At 51.1% G+C, this 13,617-nt stretch overlaps 3 protein-coding genes across 3 annotated transcripts; 2 read left to right on the top strand and 1 right to left on the bottom strand.

Moving 5' to 3' along the window:
- Positions 1 to 759: 759 nt before the first annotated feature.
- On the bottom strand, positions 760 to 6,018 carry JN550_007574 (uncharacterized protein; the record flags this gene model as incomplete). Its single annotated transcript, XM_049319440.1, has 5 exons — positions 760 to 922; positions 981 to 2,209; positions 2,261 to 4,746; positions 4,841 to 5,084; positions 5,908 to 6,018. 5 exons carry the CDS (start codon positions 6,016 to 6,018, stop codon positions 760 to 762), a joined length of 4,233 nt encoding a protein of 1,410 aa, XP_049170550.1.
- A 2,496-nt stretch (positions 6,019 to 8,514) lies between these two features.
- On the top strand, positions 8,515 to 9,616 carry JN550_007573 (uncharacterized protein; the record flags this gene model as incomplete). Its single annotated transcript, XM_049319439.1, has 2 exons — positions 8,515 to 8,802; positions 8,858 to 9,616. The coding sequence occupies 2 exons, from the start codon at positions 8,515 to 8,517 to the stop codon at positions 9,614 to 9,616; spliced, it is 1,047 nt and encodes a 348-aa protein (XP_049170549.1).
- An 842-nt stretch (positions 9,617 to 10,458) lies between these two features.
- Positions 10,459 to 13,218, top strand: JN550_007572 (uncharacterized protein; the record flags this gene model as incomplete). Its single annotated transcript, XM_049319438.1, has 9 exons — positions 10,459 to 10,546; positions 10,602 to 10,969; positions 11,089 to 11,196; positions 11,258 to 11,413; positions 11,597 to 11,714; positions 11,767 to 11,961; positions 12,032 to 12,068; positions 12,135 to 12,315; positions 12,367 to 13,218. 9 exons carry the CDS (start codon positions 10,459 to 10,461, stop codon positions 13,216 to 13,218), a joined length of 2,103 nt encoding a protein of 700 aa, XP_049170548.1.
- Between the last annotated feature and the right edge of the window lie 399 nt (positions 13,219 to 13,617).

Raw genomic sequence — 13,617 nt, 5'->3', positions numbered from 1 at the left:
TCCTCGCCAACCTTTTCCGAACATCCAGTCGTAACCCAAGCGCCATCTGTACACCACATTACGCAACCCGGAGGCACCAATCGAGTCTCTGCAAGCTCGTACCAGCGAAACCAGGGGCTTTGAATTCGCCAATCCGAAACGGAATTATCTCAATGCCGCCGGCACGGTCGCTCTCAACCCGACAATGCCTTCTATTCGGAGCCCAGATGCAGAGAGCAACTGACGGCCAGAGATACGTGACTTTTGCTTGATCATGTACGGTGGGCTCTTGCCACGACTAGTGTGTGCCCCGCCATTCCTACCTCACTCACATGGTGCAAGGAAAATGGACAGTGACTTACAAAGATTAGCTGACTCAAGAATCACAAGATCGCATTAATAGACCCGTTACCGTTTTACAATTTTGTATTAGTTTCCCGGTTCTCAGTCTAGGGGGACAATGCTTAGTTACGCGCTGATTATAGTCTACATACATCTCCACCCTGTTGCCGACCTTGCACGAACTAAGTCCGGAAGCACTGCTCGCAATTGCGGATATGTGCACATGGCGCTTCCTGTACCCATGCATGCGAGGAAGTCCCGCTTCGGTATCAAGGTAGGGGCTTAACTTCTTAACGTTCAAAATTTTCCCGCAACAACGCCGGCCCAATGCAACTATCTGCCTCGAAAATCCTCCTTGGCATGACGCCAATGCCAATCTAGCACCTTGACCATTGTCCTCAGGTACTTCTGTGTACGTTCTGCCCCGGCACGACTTCCTTATCGCACAGACGCGCCAGAGCGATCGGTAAACATGCGACTAGCGATGTTCATAGCTTGAAGCTCCTGGAACAGAAGCTTGGCGGCATACGGGATGTGGATTTGGGCGATCTTGGTCTTGTTCTTGCATGGTCTACATTCGAAAGTGTGATTGGTCATGTTCCTAGGGGAGATGTCAGTGTTTTGTAGGGTAGAGCCAAAGAGGAGGCAAAGAAACTTACGCGATAGGAGTCATGAGCCCACAAATTTCACAAATGTGAACTCTGAACGCATCAGAGACTTCGAAGAGACGCTCCTTCAAGAAGGCCGCGGCACCGTGCGCAATCATACAATCACGCTCCATCTCTCCGAACCGAAGACCGCCATCTCTAGCACGACCCTCCACGGGTTGACGAGTCATGATCTGAACAGGACCGCGAGCTCTGGCATGGATCTTGTCGTCCACCATGTGACGCAGACGCTGGTAGTATGTAGGACCGAAGAAAACCTGCGATCGCAGCTTACGGCCAGTGTGGCCGTGGTACATGATCTCAAACCCGCGCGACTGGTAGCCGTGTTCACGCAGTAGAGAAGAAACCGAGTCCACCGTTACGTCGGTGAACGGCGTTGCATCACCCTCCATACCCTTGAGCGTTGAAACTTTGCTCAGCAAGCATTCAATCAAATGAGCAATGGTCATTCGAGACGGGATGGCGTGGGGGTTAATAATGATGTCGGGCACAATGCCTTCACGGCTGAACGGCATGTCTTCTTGGCGGTAGGTAACACCAATGGTACCCTTCTGACCGTGACGAGAAGCGAACTTGTCACCAATCTGTGGGATCTTGGTGGTTCGCACCCTGACCTTGACGTAGCGCAGGCCGTCGGCATTCGTCGTCATGATGACCTGATCCACGATGCCGCTCTCTGTGCTTCGGAGGGGCGTGGAAGCGTCACGCTTCTGGTGAGCCTTGGTCCTTACGCCGAACTCCTCATTGTCTGGGTTTATGGGAGACGTCTTGCCAATAATGATGTCTTCACCGTTGACTCGGACACCTGGGGCAACGATACCATCATCGTCCAGCTTATCATAAGTACCGTGCTTCATGCGCAAAGTATCGGACCGGAAAGGCTTCTCAAACTGCTCTATAGTGTTGATTCCGACGCGCTTTTCACAGTCGCTGTAGGATCGGAAAAACAAACTTCGGAACAAGCCTCGATCGATACTGCTCTGGTTCATGATGACGGAATCTTCTTGGTTGTAACCAGAATAGCACGCAATGGCTACAATGGCGTTCTGACCAGCAGGCAGCTCACGGAACTTCAAAAACTCCATAGAGCGAGTCGTTCCGAGGGGCTTCTGAGGGTAGTAGAGGATGTTGGCCATGGTATCCATGCGTCGTGTATAGTTGGTGAGGAAGAAGCCCATGGCCTGTTTACCCATAGCGGATTGGTAAGTGTTACGGGGAGACTACGATCCGTGTTAGCGAGTGTTCCCGAAATGGGGCCAGTAGAAGCATACCTGGTTGTGATCTGGGAACGGAATGATACTGGCACAAATACCTAGAAGCATGCTAGGATGAATTTCGCAATGCGTGTACATATGCGTCGTAGGATTCAACTTGGTTTTGACACGTTGGTTGAGGTCGTCACCCATATCCTGGGTGACATCGTGGCCCGCCTTTGCCATTCTGTAGGTCTCGAGATCTTCAGGCGTCATGCAGATCATGGCGGTCTCTTCTTCCTCGGCATCCAAGTATTCGACAACTCCCTGAGAGACAAGGCTCTGCCAACCAAAGAACTCGTCGCTATCCGCTGGCAGCGTGCTGTCCCTCTCCAGTTTTCTGACCATGTCCTTGGTCAGAGCCAATGTGCCATTCTCCAAACCACGGTCCGGGTCATCTTCTTGTTCAACAACGAATAGAGGCCGCATGACACGGCCGGCATCGGAAAAGATCTTGAACTCTCGATCACGAATGTCACGGACCAAAGAAACCTCTGCAGGAATTTGGGCGCTACGGCGCAGCTGCTGGACATCCTTGACAAGGGCCTTTGGGTCTTGGTGCACACCGATCCAGGATCCGTTGAGGAAGATCTTGGTGGCGTTGGGATAACGAACGGCATCGTACTCTTCTAACACCTCCATGTTTCTGGTAATCATGTAGTCGATGATGGGTTCGGTAGACGTTCCCACGCTGATGGAGCACATTAAAGACAGATTCTTGACCAGACCACAAGCCTGACCCTCGGGCGTTTCAGCCGGACAAACCAGACCCCAGTGGGTGTTGTGCAATTGTCTGGGCTTGGCGAGCTTTCCATCACGCCCGATAGGCGTGTTTGTGCGTCGCAAATGGGACAGTGTGGAGGCAAAGGTGTATCGGTTCAGCACCTGGGAGACACCAGCGGTCGAGCTCATTGCCTTCTTCTGGTCACCCCAGTTGCCGGTAGCGAGCGAGTACTTTAGGCCGTTGGTTACAATACCGGACTTGATACCGAACTGAACCTGGAAGTCCTTGTTCTGCTCGACACAGCGCTTCAAGGTCATGGTAATCTCATTGGTCAGCTTCCGCACAATATTACGGAAGAGCTTGGCCAACAGGGGACCAGCCAGATCCAACCGCTTCTTGCCAAAATGATCACGGTCGTCGGTGTCGCGTCGTCCGAGAGAGCACTGGAGGAGCTTGTGAACCATGTAGCCCAAGAAGAAAGCCTTTCTCGTCTCACAACCCTCGCTCTGGGAAATGTGAGGGAGCATCTCCTTCTGCAGGATGTCCTTGGCGGCGCGGATACGACGGTCTCTGGTAAAGCCCGAAGTCTGGTTACCGCGCTTGCCAATAAAGTCCAGTGCAACCTCGCGATCCTGGATACAGAAGGCTTCTTCAATGCAGGGCCGCAGCATCTCGAGCATCTGGCTGTCGTTGCGGTCGTAGCAGATTTGGTTCAAGACGTCTTCGTCCGAGACAACACCGAGGGCACGGAATGCGATGACGATGGGGACATCGGACTGGACATAGGGCAGTGTACAGGCAATTGTCTGGCCCTGGATGCCGGCGCTTCCCTTGGAGAAGAGCTTGATGGCCAGTGATGAGATGAGGCGGGAGCCCTTCTCCAGCGCACTTCGAATCTCAGCCATGTAGGTGAAGGGGCTGGGTTGGGCCTTCTTGAAGACCTGGACGATGTTGGCAGCGGAGCGCTCTTGGGCGATAAGCACCTTCTCACTTCCGTTGATGATGAAGTAGCCACCCTGGTCGTAAGGGCACTCGTTGAGCAAGAACAGGTCGTCCTCAGTCTCGTGGGCCAGGTGGCAGGCCTTGGACTTGACCATGACGGGTAGCTTGCCGATAAAAACCATGTCGGGGTCCTTGTCCTTGGTGTTGCTGTCCTTGGAAGTCGCGGGAATGGGGACTTCCTCCTCTTCCCAGACGAGGCGCGTAGGCTGCTCCTGTGTGCGAGCATACTCGTTCTGCTGTTCATCGTCCATCTCGTGCAGGGGGATGGGCTCCTCCACGCAGACAGATCGCTTCTGGGTGATCTTGACGTACAGAGGTGCCGAGTATGTAAGGTTTCGGTCGCGGCACTCGTAGGGAAGCAGCGGGGCCATGGTACCCTCGCCCTCGGTGATGACGGGCCTCGAGACGGCGATGTGACCCAGCTTCAGCTCATATCTCCTGAGGGCGATGGGGTGCTCTGGTGTGGAATCGGGGGGGTTGTTCTGGTCGAGGCTGATGTGGGAGTACTCGTCGATCAGCTCCTGGACGGTGGTCTCCTGGAAGTCGTTGAACGAATCGATCTGTTGCGACACCAAGCCCTTGGTGTCGAAGTAGGAGGAGATGACGGTCCAGCAATCCTCCGGGGTGATACCCTCCTCTCCCTCGGCATCGTACTCGGCATCGTACTCGTAGTCGTTGGCGTACTCATCCATCTTGGCGTCTGATGGAGGAGTCGGTGTCGTCTTTCTGAAGTCAAGACCGCGGTAGCGGTTGGCAGACGCAGCGTTGCGCGCGTAAGCTATGAATGAAGGACGTGAAAAGCACACAAGAAGCACACAGTGATGTGCGAAGATGCAAAGTCGAAGGTGAGAAAGATATTAGCAGAGGGCGACCTTGGTACCGAAGCCGCGTCGCGCACAGTTTGGCCTTTCGGGCAGGCGCTGTGAGCAGGAAGGCGCCGTGGTCGGTATGCGTATCGTGAACCGCTATCGAGGAAATGAATGGGGTCGACGCCTTGGTGGTCCCGATGGACGGAGGGGGGACAGGCGACAGAGGGCGAGGGCGCGCGGTGATGTCGCGAGTCGCAGGCAGGGAGCGCGGGAGGCTTTGCTGGCTGGCCTTCAACCCAGCAACGATCTACGGTCGCAGGTCACGTCAGCGCTGGCCTCAGGCTCGTCCGACTATCCAAGATCATCAAAGCCACACCTTCTTGATGTCCAGACTGTCCTTCCGATCGTTGCGCGTGATGTCGTGGCGGCCTCAACACGTCCACGGAGGCAGGAATGCAGATGCTTCTTCGGAGGGCGGCTGACAATTCCGTCGACTGAGGCGAAGGCGAAGGCCAAAGAAGTTCCTGAGCTGCGTGCGAGCCTCAGCCTAGTCCCGAAGCGGCCCTAGCGCCTCACGGGCTGTCACATGATTGACTGCCGGAGTGCTTCGGCGGCCTGGGTGGGTCCGTCGTCCGTCGTCTGTCGTCTGTCGTCTGTCTGGTCGCTCGCTGGCCAATGGATCCATCAACAATCCAACCAGGGCGACGCTGACGCTCTGGACACAAATGAGAGGAGAGGAGAGACAATGGGAAATTGGGCACGGCTGCGGGTGAATCCGCACCAAAGCGCAGTACTTTTGTGATTTCTCGATGATTGATACTGGGCCTGAGTTTGTGAGTTGAGTGGCAAGCTGTCCGTCCATCTCCGAGCACACTCGACAGCATCATTCTCCCGACGGAACTCCAACGCATCCGGCTACTCAAAGCTTGCAGGCGCCGCACTTGCGTTGGCATAGACCCAAGAGCCGCAGTTCCCATCTGCTTACTGACTGTGCTGGCCCTATCCGCCTGCTGCAGCGGCTCTTCCGTTCTCGAAGCCGGCCGCCAGAGCTCTGGTGGTCTAGGTAGCCGTATCACCCCTTCGCCTTGTTCACGCGTCATATGCTGGCATTCAATGGCAGCTTAACAAACTTTCTCGTACTCGTCTGGTGCTTGGGATGAACCAGATGATTGGCGCCTGTCCGAGGCAGCGTATCTTGGCAGATACTCGAGCCCACCGATACCTTCGGCAGGACTTGCCATCGCGCGAAATATAACCACCTTGGAGAGACAGGTAGGTCTGGGATGGCAACTCCCTGTCTACCCAGCGGCGTCCCAACGTCTAGCAAGATCTGGCTGGTCTGATGTTAGTCTGCAACCACCAGCCCGATAGTAGCCTATCTAGTGCAGATCTACAGCAATGCGGATGAGTACTCTAGGATCCCAGGTTGAGTAGGCGTTCTCAGCGTCGCCTCGACGCCAAACAATGATGCCATAGTCATCTCGTGCGGTTAACGGAAATCCGTGGCAATAAAGTTGGGGCTTCGAAGGGAAAGGCTGTGTTAGGAATGATCATCCAAATCTTCAGATACTGGCGTTTTTCTTCATACATCCCCATGCAAGCACTCAAGGTTCAGCGGTGACTCTAAATATGATAGGTGGTAGCTGGCTCAACATCATCCTGGGCAGATTTACGGATGTCTTACATTCTGCGTCTAGTATGCGAAACGCTCGGCCCGAGCCCACGCTTCCGGCTCCACTGGACCTGACTGAAGTCCACTACAGGTGTTAACCCGACTTGCTTCGAATGTGATCACGGTGTTTTGCACCACATTGCTGCTCGTTTGGTGCCTACAAGCTGAAATTTCCAACGAGGTGAACAGAGCCAGCGGTAGGCATTGTCCACGAGTAAGAATGGTCTGTCAACCATCTTGACGTTCCAGTCAGCCTAGTGACCAGGCATGCTTTGTTCACTCCTCTCCATCCTGGCTGGAAGGCCCCACACGACTCTCATGATTGCTCTACTCGTCTAGAGTTGAAGAATTGCTATCGTGAAAGGTATACAAGGCTAGGGCTGTTGCTAGATACCGGTAGTCCATGCCATCATGAAATGGCAGGACCAATAGCCGTAGGGGTCCCCAAAACGCGCCACTCTGATTGCTGTAAGACTATGACATTTACCCCGCCCTTCAGTGTTAATCTGATTGAGCCTCATCGATGAAAGTTGCCAATTGCCTTTCACGGCTCTGCTTGTCGTCTGATTAGGTGTCGAATTGACTTGCGGCCCGCATCTAAACTTTAGCCTACGCAACCCCACATCTGGTGTCTTGACTCAGCAAGGAAGCTGTTGAACCTTGCTTGCCTTTTTAGCTCAAGATACCGCTATCCTCTGCCAATATTTGAAAGCATTTCAGGCCAATAAGACCATGTGCCACTGTTCATAGCAACCTGGAGACTGCGTAAGCCTTTGTAGGGGGTCTATGATGTAAACGCCTTACTCCACCAAAATGGGATTGTCACTCCCTGCAGGAGTAATTCACCCATGTAAGTCATATTATCAACGGACAATCCTTGCTTTTGCATATGCCCCGGTATCGTCTACGTGGTCGTATTATCGCCCGAAACATTTGTTGGGATATTCATTCTCCTCTACTTGGCGTGTTCTATACTTACAGAGCGTGGTGTGGCTCGATTCGTTCGGCGAGTCGAAAATTGAGCCATCATACCTCGCGTCTAAAATATTGAGCTACTGAGATTGGAAAGATGTCTTCAATGCAATGACATGGGTCGTTTGTAAAGATTACGGTCAGGATCGGTGAGCCTCGATTTGTACAATAGCACGCCAAGATCAGATCTTTCCCACCAGCGCCATCCAAGAATGCAAACAATGCAACAAAAGCCAGGGCCCAGCAAGTGCATACATGCAACTCTCGTATTTGTCCTTAGCCTGTGACCCAAAATGAAGATAGACTCTACCATGGTCCAAACTCAGATTTAGCCTTATTAAAAGTAAATCATGCATGGTCTTATTGCCGCCATCTGAATCCATTCCATCATGATGTCTAAGGGTGTTCATCCCAACTATGAAAGAAAGATTGTTGCAAGTCGTTTGGACGAGTCTCCACCCGCCACATGCAGTTAATAAGCTCCCTCAAGGAGCAAGGCATCAGAGGGAGATAAAGAGATCTCGATCCCAAAAGATACCGTTCTTGAGCAACGTATAGTGTCTTCGGGAAATTCGCTTGTGCTCACCTCGAATTATCCTCTCATTATATCTGGACTAATGACTAGCTACGCAGATATGGCGACAAAAATGCCGATAATTTTCTACGTTCGCGTCACCGTTTACGTTGGGTTTCCCAAGAGATCTGTGGCCCTCATGGCTCCTGTAGAGGCAAGTACAAATCTTGATTCACCTCAATGTTCAGCCATGGAATACGGTAGCTGAGCTTGAGTTCGCTTGTTCTTACCGGCAAACCATAAACAGCTCACTGTAACAACCTTCTGTTTTCAGATTATCCAAGCATCCAGTGTGGTCGGCACATGTAGCCGATGAAAGGATTATCCTAGACATGGCACGAGCATCTGCCCAATATGGTTCACATTTGGCAAAGCCAATCTTGGTATTTGTTGGCGACTGTATTTCCATTCCGCTACTATTTATATTCGCTGGCTATTCCAATCTTGCCCATTGATTTCACCTCTTCATTGATAAACGTCCCCCTCAAGCTTTTCCTTGACCTGAGAAGCTTGCCAAACATGACGCGACACCTTTTCCCAACCCGCCCCGGCGAAGGGAGCCACATGTTCCCAGATCCAACGCGGAACATGTTGACCGTCCTCGTCGGTGAATTCTGCGGGACCTTTATGTTTTTGCTCTTGTCATTCATCGGCACCCAGACCGCCATCGTCACAAACAACCCCAACGACTACACTGCCCCTCTGGCTCCATTCAGTCTACTGTATGTCGCCTTCTCCTTCGGCGCTGCAGTCGCCGTAAATGTGTGGATCTTCTACAGAGTCACTGGTGGCATGTTCAATCCTGCCGTACGTATTCATCCTCTTCGTTCCAACGTCTTGCTAGAAGATCTAACATATCCAGATCACATTGGGTCTCGTCCTGGTCGGAGCTGTTGGGCCACTGCGGGGCCTCTTCGTATTTATTACACAACTGGTCGCTGCGATAGCGGCGGCTGCAGTTGCCGATGGCCTCACGCCTGGCCCGGCTCTATTTGGTGATAAGCTTGGTGGCGGCGCGAACACAGCTCAAGGGTTTTTCCTGGAGTTCTTCCTTACTGCGCAACTTGTCCTGACTGTGTTCTTCTTGGCTGTCGAGAAACACCGTGCTACATATTTAGCACCTATCGGCATTGGGATTTCTGTCTTCATTGCACACATCTGTGCAACGAACTGGACGGGGACTTCGATTAATCCAGCCAGGGCTTTTGGTCCTGCAGTGATCACGAACTTTCCAGGTTATCACTGGATCTACTGGATCGGACCTCTCACGGGCTCTCTGCTAGCATATGGATGTTACGCTCTTCTCAGGTGGATGAAGTATAACACTGCAAACCCTGGACAAGACGAGGATGACCTTGAAAGGTTTTACAGCCATTCGGACAGGGGGCTTAACGAGAAGAATTCGAACACCACTTCAAATCCTGCCTCAAACGCTGCCTCTCAGAAGAAGGGGCACTCAAGAATGGACAGTGGGTATTCAGGGGTTATACACCATGATGAAGGGTCTGGATCCCCATCTGGGGGTCCCGTCGCACCCTCTACAGTTCTACCAACGTCAGAGCCTGTCTCCGATACCCATAACACCCACATGCCTCATATCAACCTACCCAATGACCGGTAATGTACTGTTGACGTTGGAAACATGACCGTATGGACAAATAATGTCCACAATGATTTGTCCTTACGGTTAATATTGGTGGTGAGCTGTGGTGTAAGTTTCTGGGGGGGGGGGGGGGAATCATGTCGGTCGCCTTCTGGGAGATGAGGGGTGAATCATAGGTACAATTGCGGATAGTTTTGTACGTATGGTACTGATAAACGAACCAATTTGTATCAATATGCTACAATGCTCATCTTTTCGTCTTGGGGGTACCATCGTTTACCAACAGAGTCGCGTACAGCGTAGTTGTTGACTAACTCGAGCTTTACTCAATGCGACACATCACTCCTACACGAAAAGTGTGGTCACCTGTCATGTAAGTAGTATGCAATAGAGTATTTGTAGGCGATGGAATGGGTTTTATAGATACAATTACCGAAAAACTTGTGCTGAACCCTGGAATTCAGAGTTTAAATGAACAGTGCGTTTATGAACGATCCGATCCTGCACGCAGATAGGAGAGTCCGCACTGCAGAGTTGCCAGACGGCGGACCGCAATGCCGATGTAACGTGGGGCTGGCTTCCGAACCTGGCAAGTCACCGTCATTTCAGTTATCGGGTGGGACATCCGCAGTTCATTGTGACGGTATATCTTGACCGTAGGTGTAACATAGCATTTGGGATTTTCTTGCTTGGGGATCAAATCTGTAGGCGGGGCTTCTCATGAGCGATCTATGTTCTTGACACCATTGCATCATTTGTTGCCGCACGCGTCCGTAAAACCCCGTTTGCGTGCCCTATACGATCCTTTGGACCTTCAAGGCAAGCTATTAGGTGGTGTTTCCTGATTGAAGGTTGACAAAATGCGCCTGCTCGGGATTGCTACTTTTCTGGTGGGCCTTGCTTTCGGCCAAGCTCAGCATGTCTTGCAAGTTGACCGTGGATCTTCACGTAGGCCAAGACACCACGCACAACACACCGTTGCTATTGGACTAATCCCTCTCAGTGGTTCAACCCGTATACCGCCCGCTTTCTCTCGGATCCACCAGCCCTTTGGGTTGGCTCCGTGATCAGCTAGAATTGGAAGCCAATGGCCTCGCCGGCAACATGTTTGACTTCTATCGCTTTGTGCACAACTCGAAATGGATTGGAGGAACTACAGAGTACTCTATCCTCGATGAAGCATCGCCATACTGGTTCAACGGCCTGGTTCCACTTGCTTTCGGACTGAATGATACTCGAATCAAGGGACAAGTGCAATATTATCTTGACTATGTGCTCGACCATCAACAGGACGATGGCTGGCTTGGGTTCGAAACAACCCATCAGACTCGGGGCCTATGGGCCAGGTGCCTGCTTTTGCTGGGCTTAATGGTGAGTTTGGGGTGGTAAGACAGGCTTTGAACCCATTCGGTTGTGGCTATTGACAGCAACATGCTGTTTACAACACGCTCCGGACCCACGCGATGATATCTTGAACTAACTAGTGACAGCAATACGCCGAGGCTGATTCTACCCAGACCGAAAGAATAGTGGATTCCATGCATCGATACGTAGAGTTAGCACACAGTATGCTACGTGATAACTACACAGGTCTGTTGGTAAGTAATATATTTAAGCATTCATAATTATTGGCCCTGGCCTGGAAGCTCACTTGCGAAGGTCCATGGAGATGATGTATTCGATACTGCTGGGTTTGGTGTTGGCCGAACTCACGAATACCACATACCCTTACAATGGCTTTACGAGAAGTACCCCCGCAATAATTCCGAGCTGATATGGGAGACGATGGAGCTCATGATCGAGGGTGGCGTGCTCGTAAGTGACACCCTACGCATATAACTCCTTCCGTGATTCAGACCATGCGATTCTTGATTTTGGGGAAGCCAACTCAGGTTGCTTCGACACTATTTTTCTACACTCTCGTCCTTTGGGGGTCAAAAAATAAGGCGCACTTCACTACACTCGTATAAATTGAAGTCGTCATCTAACGCAAGGCAGTGGGGCGCGGATTGGAGGACTTTCTTCGTGGACGGTGTCTACCCGACCGTCTACCAAGATGGTGTTACTCCGTGGAACCTGAGTTGGGTCTTCTTACACGGAGTGAACTACGCTGAAGGTAAAATCATCCACTGACTTTGTCTTTGCGTCTTACTCATCAGTGGAAACAGGTTTACGCTATCCTCTGGCAGTATACCGCATGACCCATGACGAGAAGCTTAAAGAGCAAACCCGGTTCGCAACTGACCTGCTGGCGAAATATCACAAATCCCTAGCTGGAACAATTATTGCAGATGAATACATTTCGGATTTGAATCCGAATAGAGGTGCCGAGCTCTGCATTGCAGCTGAGATGATCTTCTCCAGTGAGTATTGTGTATCTGAACACAGGTGGGTAATATTGTATGGGAACACATCTAATAACTGCCGTTCCAGTGACCTGGATTTACCAGTACCTTGCGGATAATGATTTGTTAGTAACTCACCAGCACATACCCTCATAAGAATGGTTGATCGCTAAATTTCGACTAATTTTCAGGGCCGATTGGGTAGAACTTGTTGCCTTTAACGCCCTGCCGGCTTCGATATCCTCAGATTGGTACAGTCATCAATACGTTCAACAAGAAAATCAGCCATGGTCTCGGAACCTGACAGAAGGATCGGCAATGTGGACTGACGTGAATTCATACTCCAATGTTTTCGGGCTGGAGCCGAACTATGTGAGTAGAATGACGAATCTCCATCCAGCAAAACTTACTAACAACGACTAGCCTTGCTGCACAGTAAACCACCCACAAGGATATCCGAAGTTCCTAGCGAACTCATTTGTTAGCACTGAAGATGGTGGTCTTGCTCATGTCTACTTGTCTCCCGGAACGGTATCAACAATGCTCGAGGGTGACAATTCGGTAACAATATCGGCTACTGGAACATATCCCTTTGGGCTGAACCTCAGCTATCAAGTTTTGGCTTCCTCTCCGTTCTCCTTCTATGTTCGCATACCGACCTGGGCAAGCAATGCCAGCAAGATTACTGGACCGGGAGAATCTTCGAGTCAGCCTATAACCCCGTCCAGTAAAGGCCTGCAGGAAGTCAAAATAGCAGCAGGGGAGAGCACCTTTACCGTCGAACTCGATACGCAACCTCGAGTGGAGATGAGAGCCAACAACACAGCCGGTGTTTACTACGGTGCACTCCTATACAGTCTAGCAATCGAATACAATGACACGGAAACTCCGGCCCGTCAATACAATACCCAGGCGGTTCTGCCTACGAACACTACGGACTCTCATTCGCATGACCATATTATGGTACCGACAAGCCTATGGAACATTGCCATAGATCCGTCCCAGATCGAAGTGGTGCAAAAGAATGTTTCAACTATTCCAAATCCCGTTTGGTCTCTCGGCGCGCCGCCTGTGGAGTTGCGAATCGCAGCTATCGAGATCGAGTGGCCCCTTCTTTACGACTCACCGGATATCCCACCGCTCAACCCAGTGACCAAGGGAAAGCCATTCAGCGCACGCTTTGTCCCATATGCAAGCGCCAAACTACATATGGCCCACCTTCCTGTCTTATCGTTACCAGAAGTCGATTTACTTGAGGATAAGATTTCAGAATAGGGCGGTATTGCGATTTCGGGATACTTACCGTGGTCATGAGTTTAGAGGACAATCTATGACATTACTCTCACGTTGAAGCAATATCCCTTCATCAAGGCCCATGTAGATACTATATCTAAACCAGGGTAGTAGCTGCGCTTGGTTTTGAAAGGGACATAACCAAGATACGCCGACTGTACAGTCTATCATAACTGACTTTTCTTAGTATGTAGCAGAATATGCCCATAAATATAACCATGGATAGAGTACCGAACTCGCCTGAATAATACTCCATACATGATAAGACTAGTCAAAGTTGAGAATAAGATGTTCCCTCTTAGCATAAGTGCATTACATGGCCATAATGGTTCAACTAAAAGCATCAAAGCAGATTTATGTCTGAATGACGCACATCACTAG

This window comes from Neoarthrinium moseri (genome assembly GCF_022829205.1).
Source record: "Neoarthrinium moseri strain CBS 164.80 chromosome Unknown scaffold29_Wmoseri_CBS_16480, whole genome shotgun sequence".
Lineage (NCBI taxonomy): Eukaryota > Fungi > Ascomycota > Sordariomycetes > Amphisphaeriales > Apiosporaceae > Neoarthrinium > Neoarthrinium moseri.
The sequence above is the reverse complement of the archived record's forward strand: the minus strand, read 5'-3'. Positions and strand labels throughout refer to the sequence as shown.